Source organism: Choloepus didactylus, chromosome 7, assembly GCF_015220235.1.
Source record: "Choloepus didactylus isolate mChoDid1 chromosome 7, mChoDid1.pri, whole genome shotgun sequence".
Lineage (NCBI taxonomy): Eukaryota > Metazoa > Chordata > Mammalia > Pilosa > Megalonychidae > Choloepus > Choloepus didactylus.
In genome coordinates, this window is record NC_051313.1 from 74,068,487 (window position 1) to 74,093,814 (window position 25,328).

Genomic DNA, 25,328 nt, shown 5'->3' on the forward strand with positions numbered 1-25,328 from the left:
GCAGTAATGAGGAGTCCTTCCCTTAGTCATAACTTTAACCTCTGCTCAGTGATAACAAGACCACCACCCCACAGTGTCACTGGAGGCCACATAGAGAGCCAGTAACAAGGTACTCCTCCTCTTCCTCCCAGCCTGAGTGGTATCAGTAGAGGCCTAATGAGGAGCCTGAACTCCCAGCAATACTCCTTTCCAGCAGTAATAAGGAATTCCTCCCCACCTCCAAAGTGTCAGTGGAGGCAGAGTAGGGAACCTGGACTTCTACCCTCACTTGGCAGTAACAAGTAGTGCCTTGCTTCACCCTTCAGAAGAAGCCTGCTAAAACAAAAAATTTTTAAAAAGACCCTGTCTAATAAAATTATACCAAGATGTCTAGGTTTCAGTTGAAATCACATGTTATACCAAGAACCAGAAAGACCTCAAACTGAATGAGAAAAGCCATTCATTAGAATTTTCTGACAAGTATTTTTAAAATAGCAATCAAAACTGCTTTAATGAACAGTTATGAATTTGCTTGAAACAAATGGAAAAATGTGGAGTCTCAACAAAGGAGTAGAAGATAACAAAAAGAATTAAATGGAATTAGTAGAACTAAAAAATAAAACAACTCAGTGTAGAGAACAGAAGAAAGTATCTGTGAACTTGACGATTAAAAAAAAAAATAGAAATTACCCAATTCGAACAAGAGAAAATAAATTGGAAAAAAACAAACATCCTCAGAGTCATGTGGGACTAAAACAAAAGATTTAACGTTCATCCAGAAGAAGATGGAGCTGAAAAGGTATTCAAAGAAACAAGTAGAACAGTTCCAATTTTGGCAAAACATAAACCTACAGATTAAAGAAGTTGAGCAACCCCAAACAGGATAAACCCAAAGAAATCTTCACTCAGCTGCATTATAGACAAATTTCTGAAAACTGAAGACAAAATATTTTGAAAACAGCCAGAAAGAAATGATGTATTTATTACCTATAGGGGAAAAAACATTTGAGTGACCGCAGATTTCTTATCAAAAGGAAAAGTTGCACAACATCTTTCAAGTACTGAGGGAAAAGAACTTTCAACCCAGAATTCTGTATGGAGTGGAAATATTCTTTAGGAATGAAGGAGAAATAAAGACATTCTCAGGTAAAGAATTTGTTACCAGCTGATTTTACATGAAAGAGTGGCTAAAGGAAGTTCAAACAAAAGGGTGATAATCAAAGAAGGAATCTTAGGACCTCAGGAAGATAGAACAGGTATTCTCTTCAGTTTTCTAAATTATTTTTAAATGGAGCATAGTACTTTCTAATGTGGCTTTTAGTGTGTGTAGTGGAACTATTTAAGATAATTATTATAAATGGGGGAAGGTAAAAGGACAAAAGGTGGAGTTTCTACACTTAAACTTGTAAGAAGTTGTCAACACCAGTAGACTGGTAAGTTGTGTATATATTATGAAATTCTTGGAACAACCACCTAAGAAGCTATACAAAGAGATATAGTTGCAAATACTATACCTAACTCAAAATGAAATCTAAGAAATTTTTAAGTAACACGCAGGAAGGTTGGAAAAAGAAAACAAAAACAAAAAAAGAAAAGAATCAGAAAAAAATAAAATCACATGTAATACATATGTCAGTAATTACATTAAGTATAGGTGGTCTAAATACACTAATTAAAGGAGATTGGCAGAGTGGATTGAAAAATATGACCCAACTATTGATACTGCAAGCATGGCTCTTTCCAATAGAAGGGCCTGCCTGATCTGGCACTACAAAGGAGAAAGATGTTCTCTCAGTCAGCAGGTGATTTTATTGCAAGTATACAAGCAAGAAGCTGAAGGAATCTTCCCCAAACCAGTTCAAAATGGGTATGTGAGTTAGGGATTATATAGGTAAAGGAAAGGGGGTCAAAACTTAAGTAATGGCTGCATGCTGCATTCTTGTTAGGTCGTTGATGATGTTGGATCTTTGTGAGGAGGGCATAGCACAGGCAAATTTCTTAATTTTGTTGTATTTCAAGCAATCTTGCTGATCCAGCTTCAGTGAGTAGATTTAGATACTGATGTGCAGACTTCTGTTTGCGGAGTCTTCATGACTTTTTTCTTAGCTGTCTGCTCAGGACTGTCAAACTTTTGTCTTTTGAGGAAGACGTTGATTCACTGGGCCACAGGATGTTCTTGACTTTATTCTGTTATCTTATTCTTGTAAACAGAACTGAGAAGGTCTGGTTAATGCCCTCCTGGGAACCAAGTGCAAAGAGAAGATTGCTAAGTTAAGCTAGAGTAAGCATATCTTCCAGCTATCCTATGTGCTGTCCACAAGAAATGTACTTCAAATATAATGACACAAAAAGGTTGAAAGTAAAAGAATGGAAAAAGATATACCACGAAAACATTCATCAAAGGAAAGCAGGAATGGCTATATTAATAGCAGATAAAGTAGATTTCAGAGCAAAGAAAATTACCAGAAATAGAGACAATAATAATAAAAGCATCAACCCATCAAAAAGATGTAACAGGTCCTAAATGTGTATGCACCTAACAACAGAGCTGCAAAATGTGAAGCAAAAGCTGATAGAACAGAAAGGAGACATTGACAGATCCACAATTATAGTTGGGGATTTTAACACCCCTCTCAACAATTGTTAGAACATCTAGACAGAAAATCAGCAAGGAAATAGAAATCCTCAACACTTCCATCAACTGACAGGATCTAATTGACATTTATAGAACACTCTGCCTGACAGCAGCAGAATTCACATTCATTTCAGGTGCCCATGAAACATACACCAAAATAGACCATATCCTGGGCCATAAAACAGCTTAACAATTTTAAAGTAACTGAAATCATACAGTGTGTATCTTCCAACCATAATGGAATCAAAACTAGATAAAGGAATAATAACAGGAAAGTCTTCAAACACTTGGAAACTAAATCACACACTTCTAAATAATCAGTGGTCAAAGAGGAAGTTTCATTGGAAATGTAAAATTACACTGAACTCAGTGAAAACTAATGCAACAAATCAAAATTTATGGTATCAGTAAAAGCAGTGCTGAAAGGAAATTTATAGAACTAAATGCTTGCATAAGAAAGACAAGTCTCAGTAATTTCCCACATGAAGAATGTAGAAAAAGAGCAAAATAAACCAAAAGTAAGCAGAAGAAAGGAAATAAGAAAGATAAGCACTGAAATCTATGTAATTGAAATCAGAAAAACAATAGAGGAAATCCGTGAAACCACAATCTGGTTCTTGATCAGTAAAACTGACAAGCATCTATTAAGATTCTCGAAGATAAAAAGAGAAGACAGAAATTAATATCAGGAATGGAATCAAGTATATTACTACAGACCCTGCAGTTAGGATAGTAAAAGAATACTATAAGCAACTCCATATATGTGAATTTGACAGCCTAGACAAAATGGGCCATATCCTCAAAGTACAAACAACCACAAATTCACCTATTATGAAATAGGTGATTTCAATAGTCTTATAACTATTAAGGACAAGTTTACAATTAAACAAGTTTATAAATTTATAAACCTGAAAAAAGAAGACTTCAGGCCCAAGTGGCTTCACTGAAGAATTCTACCAAATATTTAAAGAGTTATTGAAGAAGAATTAATACCAAGTCTGTTATAATCTCTTCCAGAAAATAGAAAAGGAGGAAATTCTTTCCAACTCATTCTGTGAAGCCAGTATTACCCTGATATAAAAACAAAAAATGGTGTAAAAGAATCAAACTATACGCCAGTATTTCTCATGTGAACATAGCTGTAAAAATTCCTTAAAAAATGAGGAAATTCAATTCAGTAATATATAAAAAAGACTATACAAAATGACCAAGTGGGGTTATGCCAGGGATAAAAGTCTGGTTCAGTATCCGAAAACCAAATCAGTGTAATCCATCATATTAGCAAGCTAAAGAACAAAAATCACATGATCAATTGATACAGAGAAAACATTTGATAAAATTCAGTACCCATTCATGAATTTTAAAACTCTCAGGAACCTAGGAATAGAGGGGAAATTCCTCATCTTGATAAAGAACATCTACACAAACCCTACAGCTAAAAAAAAAAAAAAAAAGTGCAGATTGTGGAATGCAGCAAAGATGTCCACCCTCACTCACCACTGCTATTCCAAGTAATACGGCAAGTTCTCATCAGTGCAATGAGGAAAGGAAACAAAAGGCATACAGATTGGAAAGAAAGAAAACTGCCTGTTTTGGTTTGTTAATGCTGCTGTTTTGCAAAACACCGGAAGTGGATTGGCTTTTATAAAGGGGGTTTATTTGGTTACAAAGTTACAGTCTTAAGGCCATAAAATGTCCAATATAAGGTGTCAACAATTGGGTACCTTCACTGGAGGATGGCCAATGGCGTCCAGAAAACCTCTTTTAGCTGGGAAGACACCTGGCTGGTGTCTGCTCCAGAGTTCTGGTTTCAAAATGGCTTTCTCCCAGGACGTTCCTCTCTAGGCTGCAGCTCCTCAAAAATGTCACTCGTAGTTGCTCTTGAGGCGTTTATCCTCTCTTAGCTTCTCTGGAGCCAAAGTCTGCTTTCAAAATGTCTCTGTAAGCTGCAGCTCCTCTCTCAGCTCCTGTGCATTTCTTCAAAGTTTCCCTCTTGGTTGTAGCAAGCTCGCTCCTTCTTTCTGAGCTTATATAGTGCTCTAGTAAAGTAATCAAGGCCCAAGCTAAATGGGCAGGGTCACACCTCCATGGAAATTATCTAATCAGAGTTATCACCTACAGTTGGATGGGTCACATCTCCATGGAAACACTCAATCAAAGACACAAAATCTAATCAAGACTAATACCTCTGCCCACACAAGATTACATCAAAGATAATGGCATTTGGGGGGGACATAATACATTCAAACCAGCACACTGCCCCTGTTTGCAAAGTCAGTATAATTGCAACTGGTATACAGCTTCCTAGGCCAAATTGAAAGTCAGAATGCCTTGGAAGATCTAAGTTGTAACATAATTATTAATATATATAGATACGGAAAGAAAAAGATCACACCCTTTAATTACCCTGCCTTATGTTGCACCTTCTTTACTTTAGGGTCCAATATATTTGCTCACAATTGAAATAAGTGATGCAAAGTCTAGTTATTATAGTTCAGAAAATATAGTTACATACTCAGGGGTTATTGAATAAGTAGAGTACTCTTTGCCCCTACTGAAAAGACACAATATTTTGATAATTTTGTACTGTTTCTTCTGTTGCTCTCTTAAGCTTTCACTTGTCTGTCTTTATTGCTTCTAATTCATTTCCTCATTTTATACAAAATTAATTAGGTGGAGACCTGGGATGAGCCCACTTTTCCCCTGTGGAATGGAGTACATAAAGTTTGTGACAATTGTTTATGTTCATATCTTGATTACTGCAAAGTTCTCAATTTTAATACTGAAGTTGAGGTTACTAGAACTCAGGCCTCCTTTAGAATCTATAGGAAGTATAATAAAGTTTTGTGTTTTTGACATCAAAGTTATTTTTGTAGTTATAAAGTTGGAGCTTTTTCATTGCTCTTTTAATCCTCTTTTCCCAACACTAGTCTATCCTTTACTCCTACCAAAAAGAAAAAGGAGGTGCTTCTATGTTCTTGAATGATTAAAATCCTATATTGATTGCAATAGAAGGGAGAGGGCACAAAATAAATAAAATTATTAGAAAAAAGGGAGCATTGAAGGAAACAAGGAATGATTTTATTAATAGTTGTAGCATTTGCATTCATTTTAGAAATCATGTGAATTACTGTGCTGAGAACTAATACTTTGTGGTAATAATAATAATACCACCCGTTTTCCCTTTTAGGACTACAGAGACATCATTGACACTCCAATGGATTTTGCTACTGTTAGAGAAACTTTGGAGGCTGGAAATTATGAGTCACCAATGGAGTTATGTAAAGATGTCAGACTTATTTTTAGTAATTCCAAAGCATATACACCAAGCAAAAGATCAAGGGTATATAACTAAATTGTTTGCTTTTATACTTAAATTAAGTGGTAATATTAGAAAAATGTGCTAACTAGGTAAATGTTACCTTTATTTAAAATCTAAAGCAAAATTGAATTTATATTATTTATAACCCAAAATAACTACTTGGCTTCCAACATGTTCCTACCATACCCCAAGAAAATTAACAAACCATAATCAAGTAAAGGCATAAGAAAAACCAAATAACCTAAAATAACTACATTGAAGCTAATTTTTCAAAATGCAATAGCTTTTTTACTTTATCAAAAAATTAGAAAAAAAAATTCAAACAAAACAAAGGAATAAGAAAAACAAATAACCTAAAATAACTGCATTGCTTCCAACCTGTCCCTACCATATCCCAAGAAAATAAACAAACCCTAACAAGACAAAGGAATAAGAAAAACAAATAACCTAAAATAACTACATTGCTTCCAGCGTGTTCCTACCATACCCAAGAAAATTTGCAAACCGTAATCATTCCTGAGCATTCCCATAACACTGAGACAATAGCTTATCTGTTCTTAATAGATTATCGTTCCCCCTTCACTAGTTGCTGTCTATCTCTAGGTCCCCTACATTCTACAATATAAAACTATGTTTTTCATAGTATTCTAGTGGAGAAAAGAATTCACAGCTTTCAGTTATGTTTCTTCTATGAAAGAACACTGAAGTCATCCTTCAGCATTGTTTTAGGAATGGTTACTTTTCCTGAAGTAGTATGGTTGAGTAGATATTACTTTAATAATTTTCCTGGTATGTACTAGAGCTATCTGCATTGACTTCTTTCAGCTATTTTCCACGCATGTGGAAAAGAGCACTTTCGTGAGTGATTTATAAGTGAAATTATAAATATCATTTACCTTTCTTTGCTCAGGTAAGACATCACAAAAGGGTGATGTATAGAATGAAATGAGAACGAATAGCTGCTAGTTTTAGATAGCAATGGAAAAGAAGTTCAAAACCCTCAAAGATAGTTTCAGTATAATAGCGTTTACATGAAGTACTTTTCTCTATATGTGCCATGTAAATTCAGAAGAACAAATTCTTGACGAATCTCAAAGCTTGGAAGATTCCTAATATAAACCAAAAAAATAATTTAATTGTAAAAATGCTTCAGTATTACTCTTTCATTAGAAAAGATTGGAATAAAACAATATTTAAGTTCTAAAATAATTTTGCTAGAAAAGTATATTAATATTTACTATACAGGTATTTTCCTTTGAGGACTATTTTAATGCAGTTTTTTTTGTTTGTTATTTTGTTTTTATTTTTTTCCTGTAGATTTACAGCATGAGTTTACGCCTGTCTGCTTTCTTTGAAGAACATATTAGTTCAGTTTTATCAGATTATAAATCTGCTCTTCGTTTTCATAAAAGAAATACAATAACAAAAAGGAGGAAAAAAAGAAACAGAAGCAGCTCTGTTTCCAGTAGTGCTGCATCAAGGTATTTAATTTCTCTTTTAGATAGCATCAACTGATCTATAACTTTGACATCTAAATGATAGAACTTGGTGTTTTTTAATGCTTCCTTTACTATTCCCTATATTGCAGAATGATATATTTGACATGCAAGTTCCTATGATGTGGAGGATTTTTAATCTTTTAACTAAAGCTATACTAGTGTAAGTGCTTAAATTCAAACTGCTAAATCTATACAGTAAAACAGCATTTTTAGGTTAGTGATGGCATCATGCTTTCTGTCATATAACTTTAGCATTTACAGCAATCCTTCACTAAATTTTCACTTTTCAAAGGCTCACAACCATATGAAATCCACTACAAATCTCATGTTTTAACATATTTCATTATAGTACAAATATTGAATCCAACAGTGTTATAAAACTGTGTTTTATTTGTCCACATAGAGCTATAAGAATGAGTAAAGGTTTTATTTTTTTTGTAGCCCTGAAAGGAAAAAAAGGATCTTAAAACCCCAGCTGAAGTCAGATATTTCTACCTCTCCGTTCTCTACACCAACACGATCAATACCACTGAGGCACAATGCCACTCAGATAAATGGTAAAACAGAATCCATTTCTGTGATTCGAACCAGAAGCAACCGAGTGGCTGTAGATCCAGTTATCACTGAGCAGCCATCTACTTCTTCAGCAGGAAAGACTTTTATTTCGAAAGCTAATACTTCTGCAATGCCAGGGAAAACAAGTAAGAATCAGTTACAGTCTCTAAAATGAAGTGTGCATTTTTTTTTTTTTCTTGGTAAAATTATAAATTTGAATTATTTACACATTGACTTCACCAGATGAAATGTACTGGGTTTTGGTAAATTCAAGCATACATTGTTAATTTCTGTGTTCTATTATTTTTGCCTTTTTAAAACGAAATTTGGTTTTAATAAGAAAATGAAAATTGAGGTTTAGGAATAGCAATGTAGAATAATGGCACCTCTGATGCAGACTGCCTGAATTCAATTCCTGTACCCAAACTTGCTAGCAGTTTGCCAAGACTTGCCTTCATAATCTTGAAATACCTGGATAGATTCTGAAGGGCCAAAACTATTATGAATTTCTAGTTGTATATGCCTCCTTCCTGTTTGAAAGTCTATTTCATAAGGAAGTTTTAAGCATCCCCCAGGTTTTGCCCTTTTGGCTAATTCAAGGACTCACTATTAGAAGCAATTCCAAACTTGCATATTTTTAGATTCAGTACCTCTTAGCTTTTTATCTTTTGTGTGTATTTTGTTACAGTACTGGAGAATTCTATGAAACATTCCAAAACCTTGAATACTCTTTCAAGTCCTGGTCAATCTAATTTTAGTCATGGCATTAGGAATAATTCTGCAAAAGAAAATGTGGAAAAGGAAAAGCCAGTCAAACGTAAAGTGAAGTCATCTGTTCTTTCAAAGGCATCAATGCTTTCAAAGTCATCAACTGTCATTGAGCAAGGTAAAGTGTTTGTATCTTTCGAGATACAATAGATCCCTCTTAAAAATGGTGCTTTCATTGGAGTTAGCATTTATACACACTTTTCAGGTTGCCCATTTAAAAAATCACACATTATGTTTTAGTTGACAAATTTAGTTAGATGTTCTTTTATTAATTGCAGCTCTGTGCCAAAAGCAGACTGTATTGTCATTAAATATAAAAAGATGAGAAAAGCATGTTATATGAAAATAAAAACATTCTAGGATTAAAGGCTTTTAATGAAATAAACTAAATAACTTTTTTATTACAAAACCTAAAAAAAGTATATCCTCAAAGTTGAAATCGAATTGGATTTAGTAACCCAGTGTAGCATTTTCACTTTTCTAGAAAAGTTTTTATTAATATAGCGCAAAGTACAACACACTGAATTTACTAAATAATAATTCATCTGGATTATCTCCACGCACGTCTCCAGTCTAGTATGCATCTTTTGACCCCTTACAGTTATGCCTCCAAATTCCTTGATCCACAGATTTTCATTTTAGAGGATTTATGTTTGAAAATGGAGGAAGTGACTGATAAAATATACCATATGACACAGTAAGAGAATTGTGGCTTCTTGGCAGCAGACAGCCCAAGAATAAGCATTCTCATATCATGGCTTCCAGATGTTTATAAAGCATTTCTACTGCAGTGTTCTCCTAGAAACCCCATTTAAAATTCAATTTCTCTTCTGGAATGTCTCATCTTAGCTTAGTCAGAGGCATTGAGATCTACCCACTTCTATAAGCTTTAAGTCAGAAAAGTCATCCTGTCCTTTTCCTCTGCATCCTCATTATTCAGTAGTCTACTTTCTGTCATATCTGCCTCCGTGACATCTCATAAATCCATTCCCTCCTCTCCATTCTCACTTCCATAGTCTTAATTCAGGCTTACATAATTTCCTGCCTGGACTGTCATTTTAGTTCCCTAATTGGTCTCCCTGTCTCTGTTCTCAACTCTTCCTCACTCAGTCCATTCTCTACATTGCAGCCAAGTACTTTTCTTTCTGATCATTTCTCTTTAACACATGTGCATATACATAGAACTAAAATTCTTTCCCTGCCTTTGTATCAAATAGGGAATCTAGTTGTTTTTTGCATAATATGCAAGACTCTTCATTACTTTGGCTCTTGCCTTACTTTACAGCTTTACCTTCTTCCTTGTGGGTCGTAGCCATCCTAAACCACTTATAGTCTCTGAAAATCTTTGCCCTCTTTTTTTTTTTAGAGTGCCTTTTTCCTCCTGTTTTAATTGGTCTGTTACCTTTCCAGTCTCATTTCAGATGTCATCTGAAGGAAACCATCTTTTGGGGTCTTTAAACATAATCAAGCATTTCCTTCTTGATGTCCTCAGAACACCTTGTTCATTACCTTTCATGGTACTTATAATGTTGATAGAACTATTTTTTTTTTTTTAACATGTCTCCACCTTCAGTAGATCCTGAGCTTCTGTCTTTTCTCATTTTTTAATCACCTTTATTTGAAATATAGTAGATGATAAGTGAATAAAGAAATGACTTTATAAAATGAGTCTTTCACATTTCTCTATTAGTTTCCTTTCTGAATGGAATTCAGCGTTTTGAATATTATATTGGCTTTTCTTCTGTCACTCCTGAATCCTAGAGAAAACAAATGTATAGTGACTTGTTAGTATAGGTCTAGTATTATGATAGGGGGATGTCCCATAGCCAATGTGATTTAAATTTTTGAGTATTAGAAATACTCGAGTACCAGTACAGGATAGAAATATGATTGTTAGCTATTAAATAATTCATTAATGGTGGTTTATTACATAAATATTGGCACCTCAGTAAAAATATTAGAGTCAAGAGCAATGCTGTTAGAAATATAATGTAAGCCACATATGTAATTTTCAGTTTTTTAGTGGCCACATCCAATAAGCACAGAGGTAAGATTAATTTTAGTAGTATATTTGATTTACCCCATTATGTCCAAAATATTATCATTTCAATAATATAACCAATATTTTAAAACTTAGACTGCTTCAGTACTTAAATTTAAGTTTAATTTAATTAAAAATTCAGTTCCTTAGTTGCGTAGCTACATCTGAAGTACTCAGTAACTACTCATAGTTAGTCCCTAAGTTTGCTGAATTCCTTTTTAAGAGCGCATTAGTTCTTAACCTTTTTAGGTTGTATATGTCTTTGTAAAATTGATGAAAGCCTTAGTTCTTTCCCTAAAAAATGGCATTTTATCCACACAAAATTTTCTATTATTTCAAAAGGTTCATGGAGTCCTTGAAGCCCACCTATGGAAATTTTAGTGGGTACATAGACTTGATAGTGAGAACCCTTGTTAGTAGTTTTAAAGCAGGTAAAAGAAATACAGGATCCTCAGGGATTTTAATGTAATTGTTGTGTAGAAAATATTTAACTGATTTATGTAGATACACATGCTCATTTTTCCCCTGCCCCTCTATAGTTATAGAAAGCTACTTATCTGAAAAATAGTCATTTACACTGAGGGAGTCAGGAAATAAGGGCTTTGCCTTCTCAGTCTGCTACTGGCTCTAACCTTTGAAATGGTGAGATTCTTGACCATTCTTTCTTCATAATATTCAAAGTAGTGTGCTTAAAAGTCATGACAAAAAAATGCCATTTTGAAGAAGCATTCTCTTTAAAAGCAATTTCCATCTCTTTCTGAATTTCCTTTTAAAATACTGCATTGCAAATCACTCATCAACCAAAAAAAAAAAAGCTTCAGTATCTTGGAGAAAGAAAGGGGGGTTAGTGATAGTGCTTGTGTGTTATCATTTTTCTTCATTGGAAAGGATCATAGTATTTTTTTTTCCTACCACTGAAAGGCAGGTCAGCATGATCTCCAGATCTCCAGATCCTACAGATTTGGAGTTTGAGCTCAAATGACTCTATGAAGAGTCTTGCTTATTAAGCCTAATGGGTATTTATCATGGAGTTTGTTACAATGGGATATTAATGGAGGCTCACAGTGGTTTTGATTGATTCATGCAATCAGTATTCCTTATGATTATTAAATCAATTATTTGCCATTCAGTTACATAAGGAGATAGGGCTGTTTCAAAAAGGGCCTGAGAAGAAAAACTGTCATTTAGTTGTCTTTTTTAATGCTCTTTCAGCAGTTTCAATAACAGCCCTTGACCAAGCATAACTTACATTCTTATAGTTAGGCTATATGAAAAATTTCAAAGTTGTGGTAGTTTTTATAGAGAGTAACTGATAAAAATTATTCCAGGAAAAGTACTCCCAAACTTCTTGCATAGGAAGATTGGGAAATCCTAATTTGTGCTTTTGGGAAATGCAAGGAAATATTTAGACTATAAAAACTATTATCTAATACCAGAAAAATTATCCTCACATCCGGAAGAAGGGGACCAGTTAAGAGTTAGAATCATTCCAGTCTTGATTATCCCTTATTCCTCCTCCTCTCATAGGTAAAATGATTCAAGGAATATAGGGGAGATGATAAATTTATTCAGAACACCAAATTAAAAGGTCATGAATTTTACACTAAGATTATTTTCCATACTTGAGCTGTTCTGAGGTAGGAATGAAAAAAATTCTGTGTTTAATGAAGTAAGCAATAAAATGTTTTATATTTGTTCAGCTCTATACAAAATAAATGAGAGCATTTTGTGTAATGGAAAAATGTGCATACATTAGAATAGATAGTAAAGCTGGTAAGAGTAAGAAACCTTGGCTAATCCCAGCTCTATCATTAATTTATGGTATTAACTTAGGTCACTTGTTCTGAAACTCACTTCCCTCATTATGTTAAAGTCATTGATGACATTATTAGGGTTCTTTCTCCTCTGTGAGTTTTAGTTAGAAAATAAAATATTATTGAACTCTTTGTTTTTTCTAGGTTCTTTTCTTCATTTTAGTAAAAGATTAGGATTAGTCTTTGCACATAAATATAGCAGTGGCCTTACTGACTAGTTTGTCAAACAAAAATCAATTCCATGTATTAAGTGTGTTGTTATCTCCTTTTATCAGACTGTAAGAACAATGCTCTTATACCAGGAAGCATCCAAGTAAATGGCCATGGAGGGCAGCCATCCAAACTTGTAAAGAGGGGACCTGGAAGAAAACCTAAGGTAGAAGTTAATAACAATAATGGTGAAGTTATACACAAGAAAAGGGGCAGAAAGCCCAAAAAGCTACAGTACATAAAAACAGAAAATTCAGAGCAAAATAATGTGCATCTCATCAGAGATGAAGTGGTTCCTTCTTCGACATGCAGTTTTCTTTCTGAAACTACTATTGTAAAGGAAGATTTGTTAAAGAAAAAGAGTCGTGGAGGCAGAAAACCCAAAAGGAAGATGAAAACACAAAAACTAGACTCAGATCTCATGGTTCCTACAAGTGTTAAAATGCTAAGGAGGAGTAACCGAAAAAAGACAGATGACCCTATGGATGAGGAAGAAGAGTTTGAAGAACTTAAAGGTTCTGAACCCCACATGAGAACTAGAAACCAAGGTCGAAGGACGGCTTTCTATAATGAGGATGACTCCGAGGAAGAGCAGAGGCAGCTGTTGTTTGAAGACACATCTTTGACTTTTGGAACTTCTAGTAGAGGACGAGTCCGAAAGTTAACTGAAAAAGCAAAAGCTAATTTAATTGGTTGGTAACTTGTACCAGAATATTTTATTTTAAAATCTATAAAGGAGGTACAGTTAAGGAATATGGAGAACTAAGGCTTCTGCTTCCTTGCTGCTATGGTGGATTAGGGGAATGTTATGGTTTGATTTGCAAAAAACAGACTTACAGGACACTTCACTTCTTTGAATGAATATATATATAAATATATATATATATTTTAAATGTTTGCTATTTATTGCCCTTAGATAGGTTATGCATTTCAATATTCATTTTGTTCACTGTTTGAAACAAGAGAAATTGAGGACCTAGCATGAATTCCTGATTTGTTTATGGGAAAGACAGTTCTGCTACACTCTTAAGGAGCATAATATTCCTAGTGATAGAGCATTTCATGTTAAGGTGAATGTTTATTTTTTGACCATGCAAGGTACGTTTCTATTGATACAGAAGTCGTGCCCCTAGGAAGAAAGATATTACAGAGTAGCAGTAAATTAAGAATTGTGTTTCCGGTAAAGAAATGTAAAATTTCCAACATTTGATACCCTAAAATTTTTAATTTTAATTATAGAATTTTCATCTACAAAGAATCTAGAGGAAGTTTTTGCTTTATTCCATTTCTGCCAAACTTAAGAGAAAATGTACTGATAAAAAGGAAACATATCCACATTGGAAAACATTTGACTGTCTAATTTTTCAGACCTTGATTCTTATGTCAATCACTCAATCTCTGTTTATTGTGCCAAAGACTGAGAATCAGTGCAGTGGAAAGCCTGTTTTGACTGTCAGGACAGCATACAATTTTCAATATTGGAAAAGGCTATATATTGTTCTAAAGAGTTATGCTGAGATGTATCTTTTTTTTGGTACTAATAGAAAATAATGCACTGGTGGGTCCTTTGACAGAGATGTTTTAAAGAAAATGTTTAAGTGGTTAAAGGATTCAAGGAAAATACAGGAAAAAGGTGTGGGATTTCATGTTTACTTGTTGATCTGGATTAATGTCATTTCTAAACCTTAGACATATCTAATAGGCTAAACTGACTTACAAAGAAATTTGTGTGTGTGTATGTGTATATATTGATAAATGGGTATAATTAAATATATATACAAACACATATACTATTACCCAGGTATAAATTCTTTTTTCAGGATTTTTTAGATAGCACTAGAATAAAAATAATTTTAAAATGTCATACTTTATAGTTTAATTTTAAGGGGAAGATTGGTTATTTTCAATTATTAAAGGTTAAAAATAGGCCAAATCACTTTTTATGCAATCATGTTTTATACAGTGGTCTCATTGCACATTGTGTTTTTCTGCACTTTTTATGGTCTCCTTATCACGCTGGTATGTCCATATACACCCTAAAGAAAAATTCCATTTAATGATTGTGCCTTGTATTCTATTATTTTTTGCATCATTAGTAAAAGTAAGTTGTCTATTGTAAATGATAACTATATGACTTAGGAGAATGTATTGCTATATGTACTGTTATGGAAAAGGAAAGCAGTTATTTATTTGTTTATGGTACATTTAGTTATTTTATACCTTAAAAACCAACATAAATACCATTTCTATTGTTTAAAAATTATTGTCCTTTAAAAAAAGTTTAAAGAAAGGATTTTCTGAGGACTGGTATGGTACAAAAATGTAACCAAAATTTTCAGATACTACGTTTTTAAAAAGTGAGGATGGTACAAGTATGTATCAGCATGACCCTGATGTAGAAAAAGTCTTCAAATTGAACCTTGGCTAAATACATTACGTAATTATTTCTTTACTTATTTCTGGTAAGGATAAATGTTAGCTGTCATTTAACTGTCTTGAAGAAGAATGGGAAGTGATGTATTTGGGCTTTTTAGATTGTTTGTAATTAAATTTGTACAGAAATCCTCCAGTAAAATTAAGTAAACCATTTTCCAGATCTTGACTGGATTGCTGTGATTTTGCAGTTGAAAAATAATTTCAAAACTTTCAGGTTTTTGTATATTTATTTTTTTCTAACAAATATATTTAACTGTATAATTGAAATTCAGTAGTTAAACTCTTCATAATGCAGAAATGGATGACTTGGTTGTATAGTAAAGCAAGTCAGTTACACCATTGAAAATAAAGTGTGTATGTTTGAAATTTAAGTCATTAAAATAATTCATTGCTTTTGAAAAGGCAATCTGTTTGAAATATGTAATTTCCTGATGTTATCTGCATTGTGTCAGAAAAATAGCAGACAATATCAAACCCACCTTTGGAAAAAAAAAAAAAACAGTTTTAAGGTGTGTACAGAAAAAGGAAGAGCGTGCACAGTCATAGAGTGAAATATCATACCTTGAGTACGGTGTATGTATTAGTTCTAACCCTTGAGCAAAAAGATGAGTATTTAACATCTTACTGCAACAGGTAAATGTATTATTCCTGTTTTAAAGATACTGTATATTTATGACCTTTTGTGGACATTATTAGACACTTGCTTAGTAAAGCAAAAATGACTTGGAACAGATTCTTTGTAATTGAAACACTTAACAATGTATTAATATTACCAGATATATTTAGATTTTATATTTTTATAATTGAGCTTCTATAAATTGCAAAATTTGAGTTGAGATTTAAGTCATGACCATATTTTTGTTTTCTTCTGTTTTTTTTTCCTTGGAAAAGTATCCTCTATTGAGACAGTGACACCATGTATGTTCTGTTTATACATCATAAAGGAAATGTTTGCTGTTGTCTTAGGTGAGCAATAAAAATAATTCAAGTTTATTGAAATTTCCATAATATAACTTACATGCATGGAAAGTGTAAATCGATCTATGTAATTAATTTTAAGTACCCAACACTAATATTCTTTTTCCCTCCCTCCCTTCTCCAACATTTTCACATTCCACATGATTCTTATTCAAATTATAAATGTTGCAGATTAGCAGTTTAAACATACAGGCTAATTATCTCACAATCCTGAGCAGTAGATATATGGCTTCATAAAATTTTATCCTTTGCAATCTGAAATTGTGGTGTGGGACTATTTTCTGCATATATTTATAAACTAAAGATCTGTTGGTCTTGTTTCTGTTGTTTTATTCCATAACTTCACCACAAATTTCAAGACTATTTTATGGCATTATTATACCACTGTCTTCCTCCTTAAATGTAATTAGCTTGAGATGTGGGATTGGCTGGATTTAGTATTACTTGGAAATGAATTACATAATATACATTGATAGGCAAAAAGACCATCAGGCAACATGTATGCTAACATCTAGAACTATTCCTTGTCTGCAGTGCGATAGATTAGTCAGACATTTGAACAAATGTATTCAAATAACATTTTTAGCTTCTGTGATGTCACATTTGTGTGTTTTTAATAACATTTGTAATATAAATTGGCTCCTCCAGTTAACAGCATTTACTTTTAATTCTGACATTCCATTTTATACAGACATGCCTATATATATACATCTCAGATGTCAGCTGGAAGCAATTTTGATTTTGAGTTTTTGATCTAATAAAAAACTGATATTTTGAATTTTTTTGTTGACCTGAAATTTTTGAGTAGGTAGAAAGGACCATGATACTTGAGTGATCAAAGGGCTAACATGTTCTTCTTACATATAGGAGATACATGATTTTAAGTCTCAATAGGTGAAGTATGTTCGCTGGATTACCCCCATACCTAAAAAAAAAAAAAAGGTTGAGCACTGTTTTTTTGTTTTTTGTTTTTTTTATTCAGATAAGAATTTCCTATTACAATTGGGAAAATACACCTTTTCCTTGCTTTCCTCTTTCCACTTCTCCCCAATTCCCTAAATTTCCAAATGATTTGGACTAAAACTATTACATATACTAAGAAAATTAATTCTAATGAGTTAAACACTCCAAATGAAAAGTCATTTAGTAGAATACCCAGGAAGAGGTCAAATTGGGTCAGAAGACTGTTAGTACTACTTTTGGCGCTCTAGAGATGAAACTTGTACACACTGCGATAAAGCAATGGATAGAAAATATTATGAGCTATAAATATATTTAGTTTTGATAGCTCTGTGTTCAAGTACTTTTTTAATGCAGATAAAATCATCAGGAAATTAACCTTATATGGCACAAACCAAATATATAATCGTGGATGGCTATGAGTTTCTACATTTGAGGAACTAAGAATAGGTTCAAGATGATATATAGGTACATGCATATAAGGCATATGTATACACATGCTGGTTAATTTTAAGGTTGTGTGTGTTGATTTATCACAATGATAAACTATAAAATGAGACAAAACATGAAGTTACATTTTTGGACCATATTAAAATATTAAAACTGCAAGAAGACGGGTCTTATTAAAGATCTTTTAGAAAACTGTTTAATCCTGTCACATGATATTTAGATGTGTAGAATGTAGCTCAATTTTTAAAAAGTAACTGACCTAGAGGGTAAATGTTTAAACTGACACATTTTCAAATTAAAATTATACGTATTTTGTACAGAAAACAATGTTAAACACAAGCAAATCTGTTGTATGTAAGAAGTAACACAGAGTTTAAAAAGAAATTATTTAGCTTTATTGAGATTTTTTCCTCCCAGAAACCTGGTATATCGTGTTCTAAATGGCAGTCTCACAGCAGGATGGATAGCAGTGCCCTTTCTTTTTGTACATATTGATTGGACATTTCTTTACTGTTATGTGGACACTTTCTATGTTAGTTTTGATGCATAATTCTTTGAATCCTTTTATACAAACTAGAATGTATGTGTAAGAATTCCTGTCCCTGCAATGTAGTAACTACAAACTTATTTTTAAATAAATAGAAAACTTGTTTTTCTAAGCTATTTTGTAGAGCCTCATGATTTATCTGCCTTTTTAAAACACACACAGAGACACACACACACACACACACAGCTCTCCATATGTAATTTTCACAAGCCTTTAGCATTTGATAGAACTTTACCAAAGCAGTTGTAGGATAGACACCATTGCCAGTAAATGCTGATTCATTAGAGTTTACAATTCTCTGCCTGTTTATTTAGCAAAAGGTTAATTAGGCAATTTAAAGATTTGGGGTAACCTAATGCAGTTGAATTGCAAAGTGACTGAAGGTTAAAAAAAAGTTATCTGCCTTTTTACTACATACACTTAATAAAACATTTATTGATTTGTTTACTGTGTGTAAATCTATTCTGGGTGATAAATCCTCAGATATTCAGATTATTTCTATAAAGAGTATATACTTCAAAGAAACACTTGGTAAAGTATTTTTTCCAAATATGTGAAGTGAAATTTCTGGAGAAAAATAGAGAAAAGATACAAGTTTGCTTATTAATAAGTAGTTGTACAGATAATAAGGTTTGTAAAGCTATTGCTGTTTTCCTAGGAATTCATTCAGATTGGCATGAGTTTTTATTGACCTCCAAAGAATATGTTTTAGTGTAAAGAATAATTTGATATGAGTACATAAGGCTATAATAAGTATTCAAAAGTAGCATGTAGGGTAGATGGTTTGTGATTATGCGAAGTAATTATTTCTCCTAAGAAGTTTTGTTTAAATGACTTTGTTTAAAATAAGTTTTCTAAGTTGTTGAAAGCAGGTAAACATTTGCAGGTGCCTTTTCTTCTGAAGTATGCTACTGCTAATTCCTAGTATATTCTTAAATCCGAGAAAAACTCATTTTCAGCAGCAACTGTTGACAGGTTTGTTTTGTAATAACATCAGCATCAAGTTCTAGGCTAAGTTTCCCCAGTACTTAAGAAAAATAAGGTTAAAGACCAAAGCACAAGACCAGTTTCTTGTATTTGTAATCTCTCTGCACTTAACAGATTTACCGTGTATTGACTTCTCTGTGTTTTTGTCTGGGAAAAGAATGGTGGAAAGGATTCAATGAAGTACTTTTCTGCCTACTTAGCTAGACATGTCAACAGTACACTGTATTGGAAAGAACTGGACTCAGAGTTGATTTCTTAATTTGTCTGAATTTCTATCACAAATTTCACACAGCGAGTTAGTTTAAAAAATAGAAACTTATGGATTTGATGCTTTCTCCCCAGAATCAATAGCATTCTGGTGCTGGCTGCTTGCAGTCCTGGAGTTCTTTGGTTTTCCTGTCACATGGCAACACCTCCTTTCTTTCACTTCTTGGTCTTCTCTTTATAAGGCCTCCAGTAATCCAGAGTAAGACCCACTCTCATTCAGTTGGGCCACACCTTAACTAAAAATAGCATCTTCAAGATGTCTTATTTACAGTGGAGTCACACCCACAGCACGCAGATTAAGAACATGTTTTTTTTCTAGAGTCCATAACTCAGTCTACCATAGTGGGTGTTCTAGTTTGCTAATGCTGCCGTTATACAAAATACTAGAAATGGATTGACTTTTATAAAGGGGGTTTATTTGTTTACAAATTTACAGTTCTAAGGTCATGAAAGTGTTCAAACTAAGGCATAACAAGAAGATACCTTCACAGGCATCCAGAACACCTGTGTCAGGTGGGAAGGCACATGGCTGGCGTCTGCTATTTGCAGGTTGCGTTTCAAAATGGCATTCTCCAAAATGTCTCTGGGCTTGTCTCTTAGCTTCTTCAGCTCCTGTGCATCTAACCATCTGGGGGTCCTTGCTTAGTTTCTCCAGAGAAAACTCTGGGCTAGCATCTCTTAGTTTATCATCTCCAAATGTCCTCCTGTCTGCATCTCCAAGCATTAGCTCTCAACGGCATTTCCAAAATGTCTCTCAGCTCCTCCTGAGCAAACTGGGCTAGCATCTCAAAGCATCAGTAAACAGTTCTGTCAGCTTCCAAGCTCTTAACGTCTGTGTATCCTGGTTTAGCATATCCTGGAGTGCTTTCCTCTCTCTGCTTTCTGTGAGAGCTCCCTTTAAAGGATTCCAATAAACTAATCAAGACCTATCCTGAATGGGTGGTGTCAAATCTCCATGGAAACATTCAATCAGGAGGTCACACCCTAATCAAAAAGATTAATCAATCTGCCCTCACAAGATTGCATTAAAGAATATAGCTTTTTCTGGGGGACATAGTGTATAGAAACCACACAGTTGGGAAACAGGACTTTTATTTTTATTCATGCCAATAAAGTAGAGGAATCCCAGCAAAGTCATTTCTTTATTTGTAAAATAAAAAAATAGACTAAATCTGCAAGATTTAATTTAATTCACACTGTGCTCTATACAAGTGGCTCAACCTTGGCTTTGTTATTTAGTCCCTAAATAAAATTAGCCGTTTAATTTATAGTTTCCAGGCAAGCTAAATTTCTTGTGTCTCTGGCCTGATTGTTGTAATAAATGATAGATTATCTGAATTGTCAGAAAAGTGATTTTTGATTGTTGTTACAATACATTACTATATCAGTATAAATTATGAGTAGAGTTGAAAGGTTTGCTAGTAATAAAAAGTACTAAAGGGTGATTTTCAAGGGCCCTCTGGGAAATCTCAAAACCAGAAATTTTTATTTTCTAAATTTAGGATGCAATCTTGGAAAATCTAATGCATTTTCAGAGATGATTTAATCACTCAAGATAGGATCATGGGTGCTTGGGAATATTTCTCATTTAATCAATGTGTAGTAGAATATTTTAAAAATAGAAGCAGAACAATTTTAAGGAAACTTGGATCTTTCACAAATGGGGAAACTGTTCTTTGATTTGTTTTTGATCTTTTTTTAAATATCAAGTACAGGGTGCTTTCTTTAGTCCTTTGGCTACAAAAGCCTTCTTGGGCCATGACATCAGCATCAACACCAGAAGCTAGAAGGCACTAAAGCCAAGTCCTCAAACTATAAGTCATGTGTGAAGGTAGAATAAAGATGTTTTCAGGAAAGCAAGTTTCAAAATATTTACTTCTCATGCTTTCTTTCTTAGGAAGCTACTAAAACATGTGCTCCACTAAAATGAGAGAGCAAACCAAGAAAGAGGAAACAACGCCAAACTGAGAATAGGAGAGCCAACCAGGAGATGTGAAGGGAGGGCCCAGGGTGAGCTATACACTGTACAAGAGGACAACCAGTTTCATGCAGAGCATGGCAGCAGGTTCCTGAAGGGATTTCTTCAGGAAGGGGTCCTTGCATGGAGAAAACAACTTCACTGGAATGATAGTGATGCTCTCCATTCTAGTTCCATCCCAGCATTTTGGGAGGCTCCAACTATTTCTTCATAGGTTATCCTGCTTCTCTTCTTCAATCATTAAAGCATCAGTCAGACAATTTGTCAGTGACCCTTCCTCCTTACATCAGCAAAATCTGAAATTAATCTCTTAAGATAGAGCATTGTCTCCTTGAGGCTGATGTGATGGTGACTGCAGTGATAGGAAGTGGCTTCAAAGAGAAGGTACATTGCAGGGAAGAGTCAGGGCTATTGGGTATTGGTGATCCTTCTCATAGGGAGATTCTTCCTCCATAGTTGTATCAGTCAGCATCCAGTCAGGAGAGAGGAATCATACTCCTAATCTGAACAAGAAAATGTTACTATAAAGAATTATTAGCTGTTAAAGCGAGATGGCCTAGAGGAGTAAAGCTCATGTAATGGCTTACGTTCCAATGTTTATATTTGCTCTGGGCCTGACTGTGGTCTGGGAAACGAGCTTGCAGTCAAGCAATCTGAGACACTTTTCCAGAAGATCTCTGCAACTGAAGAATTCTGCCCCCCACCTCCAAATCCAGAAGACATTGTCTTTGATGGTGATGGTAAGCAATCAAAGACTCCTGGAAACAATAATATAATAATGGCCCAATTGGAATCCACTGAAGAAATAAAAAACCTAGAAAGCCCAGGGAAGCACCTTTAAAATTAGAAAAGAGCAAACTGGAAAATCCATTTTGGACTTCATCCTGGCATCACAATATTCTCATTTAAAGGACAGTTTCCCATATTAGAAGTGATTATATGATAAATGTTACAGAGGCAGATGTTGTCTTTAACTTTTTTTAGACTTTCAGTTGTTGGATGTCTTTGTTAATCTGTCAATAACTGATTTATTGGTTATTGGACTTTTTTTTTTTTTTTCTAAATAGACTCCATGATCCAGTATTTTAAACTGCATTAGCTTTATTTTGGAATTAGGTACATATGTGAGGGTTCCACATTAGGAACTCTGCTTGAAAGAAGGTAATATTGTATCTGCTAATGATCATTAGATTTCACCATTGTCTACAGAACAAGGAATAGTTTGAATCCTTTTGCAGCTATTATAAGTTACTGTCACTTCTGCTTTCTATGGAGATCTGTTTGAATAGTGAAACACATGCAAAGTAAATTATGTGGGTCTTTTGTATTATAATATCAACATGTATAAACTAATGCATATGCCAATATGATAAAATACATTTGTCTATGATTGTTAAAAATATTAGTTTTACATGATGCTTTATTCTTTGTGGAGGTCTGATGTTTAAAATACATCTTGCAAAATAATTCATCAACCTGACCCATATAACCAACTGGGGCAGTGAATGACACCACCACGATCTTCTACATTACGAAAAGAGTTGGAGAGTTCAGTCAGTAGTTTAGGAGCTCATTCTTGGGAGTTTCATCCCAAAGAGAATTCAGGGGATAAGATTGGTTCTGGTTGAGTGCTTAAGAAAACTTCTGTAGAGTGCTGCTCTAGCAGGAAACTCAGTAGAGAACAACCCAAAAGAAAAGAATTTCTAACAAGTAACTCAGACCAAAAGAAAAATTAAATTGCCCCATGAAAAGATACTTTAGAGTGGTTATTCTGAAATTCCTTAGGAGAAACTCTCTGAAGTGGTTTTAAGACCATCTGTAAATAGATTACCTGAGGTATATTAGTGAGGATTAAATAACTATCTTGTTGACTCTGCCACATCAATGAGCAACACTAATTACAACTGTTAGCAGTGAATCAAAGGAATATTTAATATGTCCCTTTGGTTGTGTTCCATTCCACAGATAATGAGATAACATGCCCTTCCTAATCAATTCTTCCTTCTTTTTTGTGACCTAGAGTATTTTTTTCTGGAACCACCAGAAGTCACAAAAACTGGTGGTGCTCCAGTAGTGAAAAACTGTGGAGATATCAGAAGAGGTATACACCTCTTTTGGTTTCCTGTTTTCATTCCTCAAGTAAAGAAAGATAATCCTTTAGGAAGTGAGTTAGTAATGACAAGTTTTGCTTTGGCACAGAGCATTTATTATTGTGCTAGACACTTGTTCTGATTTGCTAAAGCTGCCATTATGCAAAGTACCAGAAATGGATTGGCTTTCATAAAGCGGTTTTATTAGGTTACAAATTTACAGTTCTAAGGCCATGAAAGTGTCCAAATGAAGGCATCAACAAGAGGATACCTTCACTGACCAAAGGCTGATGGCTTCCGGAATGCCTTTATCAGCTGGGAAAACGTGACTGGCATCTGCTGGCCTTTTGCTCTCAGGTTGCATTTCAAAATGGCTTTCTCCAAAATGTCTCTGGGCTTCTGTTTTTCTTAGCTTCTCTCAGCTCTCTGCTTGGTTCTCCTGGGGCATGTCTCTCTAAGTATCTGAGAGTCCTCTTTTAGCTTCTCTGGGGCAAACTCTGGGCTTCTTCTCTTAGCTTAGCATCTCCAAACGTCTTCCTGTCTGTATCTCCAAGCATCTGAGTCTGTGTCAACTCTTAGCTTCTCTCCAAAATGTCTCTTTCAGGTTCTCTGATATCCTTCTCTCCATGAGCTCTCTTAAAGTACTCTAGTGATCTAATTAAGACCCACCCTGACTGGGTGGGGTCCCATCTCCATGGAAATATTCAATCAAAGCTCTCACCCACAGTTGGGTGGGTCACACCTCCTTAGAAACATTCAATAAGAAGGTCCCACCCAACAAGATTGGATTAAAAGATCATGGCTGACTAAAAGAATATTGAATGGGGAATATGGTGGCATAGAGAGGAGTGGAAACTAGTTAGTCCCCCTGGAACAACTAATAAACAACCAGGAACAACTAGTTAATTTTCTGGAATAACTGCAGGGGGACAAACATGACTGTCCACTCATCATACACCAACCTGAATTGGGAAGAATGCCCAAGATCACAGCATAAAATCTGGAAGTAAAAACTGTGGATACAAGCTGAGAGCCCCTCCCCCCATGGCAGTCCAAACTACAAAGCCTCACTGTGATAGACAGCAACACTCTCTGAACAAGTGAATATAGCTTAGCCCAGCTCCAACTGAGGTTTTAATTAACAAACGTGGACTGCTCAATATAAGCTACAAATCCCCAACAAGCAGACAGAGGCTTTGGGTGATGACTGACCTTGGAGAGCCAGAGGATCTCTCTGGGAGGGAGGAGGAGCCCAGAGGACCAGGTGCTATCTCTGGCCGATGGGTGAAACTGAGGGTGGCCATGGACTGGCCCTGAAGGGGGACTTTCTGTCCCTTTTTTGGCTCAGTGGAGAAAGCCTCAGTCATTTTCAGTTCTCAGCACTCTGACCCAGACAAGGAAGGAGATAGCAGAGTCAGAGAGACTATTTGAATGCAAATAATATCACCCCAGGGGGTGTATCTTCCCTAAGAGGAAAGTGTGGGGCCCCAGCTCTACTACCAGCCTTACATTCAGAACCAGACCCCAGAGCCTGGGGGAAAACAGCCATGGGCCACACCTCCTTACACCAGTCTGGAGCTACAGGCCAACAGGTGCCACCTGATGGGCAGAAAATCACAGTGACTTGAGGCCTCACAGGATGTATCACTTTTCTAAGACACCCTCAGGAAAACTAGATACTACTGCCTCCTTCCAAGACCTGAGCCTGTTCTGGTCTGGGAAAACTTGATTGGGGTAACCAAGGAAACCAGATGCTTAGATAACAGAAAACTACAACCTACATTAAGAAAAATGAAGTTATGGCCCAGTCAA

At 34.7% G+C, this 25,328-nt stretch overlaps 2 protein-coding genes across 3 annotated transcripts in view; one reads left to right on the forward strand and one right to left on the reverse strand.

Moving 5' to 3' along the window:
• Nucleotides 1–18,306, forward strand: part of LOC119539802 (pleckstrin homology domain interacting protein) — a 143,627-nt gene extending 125,321 nt beyond the window's left edge. The window contains exons 36-40 of one of the 2 annotated variants that reach the window (XM_037843590.1): nucleotides 5,805–5,957; nucleotides 7,254–7,417; nucleotides 7,877–8,136; nucleotides 8,679–8,876; nucleotides 12,889–18,306. In XM_037843590.1, coding sequence (XP_037699518.1) covers nucleotides 5,805–5,957; nucleotides 7,254–7,417; nucleotides 7,877–8,136; nucleotides 8,679–8,876; nucleotides 12,889–13,523 — 1,410 coding nt within the window. In that variant the 3' untranslated portion in view covers nucleotides 13,524–18,306. Of the gene's footprint in view, nucleotides 1–5,804; nucleotides 5,958–7,253; nucleotides 7,418–7,524; nucleotides 7,745–7,876; nucleotides 8,137–8,678; nucleotides 8,877–12,888 lie in introns of those variants that run through there. The other variant, XM_037843591.1, reaches the window with a different exon arrangement.
• The window catches only part of IRAK1BP1 (interleukin 1 receptor associated kinase 1 binding protein 1), a 109,371-nt gene continuing 100,404 nt past the window's right edge, over nucleotides 16,362–25,328 (reverse strand). Inside the window, exon 6 of the mRNA XM_037843593.1 lies at nucleotides 16,362–17,162. The gene's annotated coding sequence lies outside the window, so the exon portion shown is untranslated. The remainder of the gene's footprint in view (nucleotides 17,163–25,328) is intronic.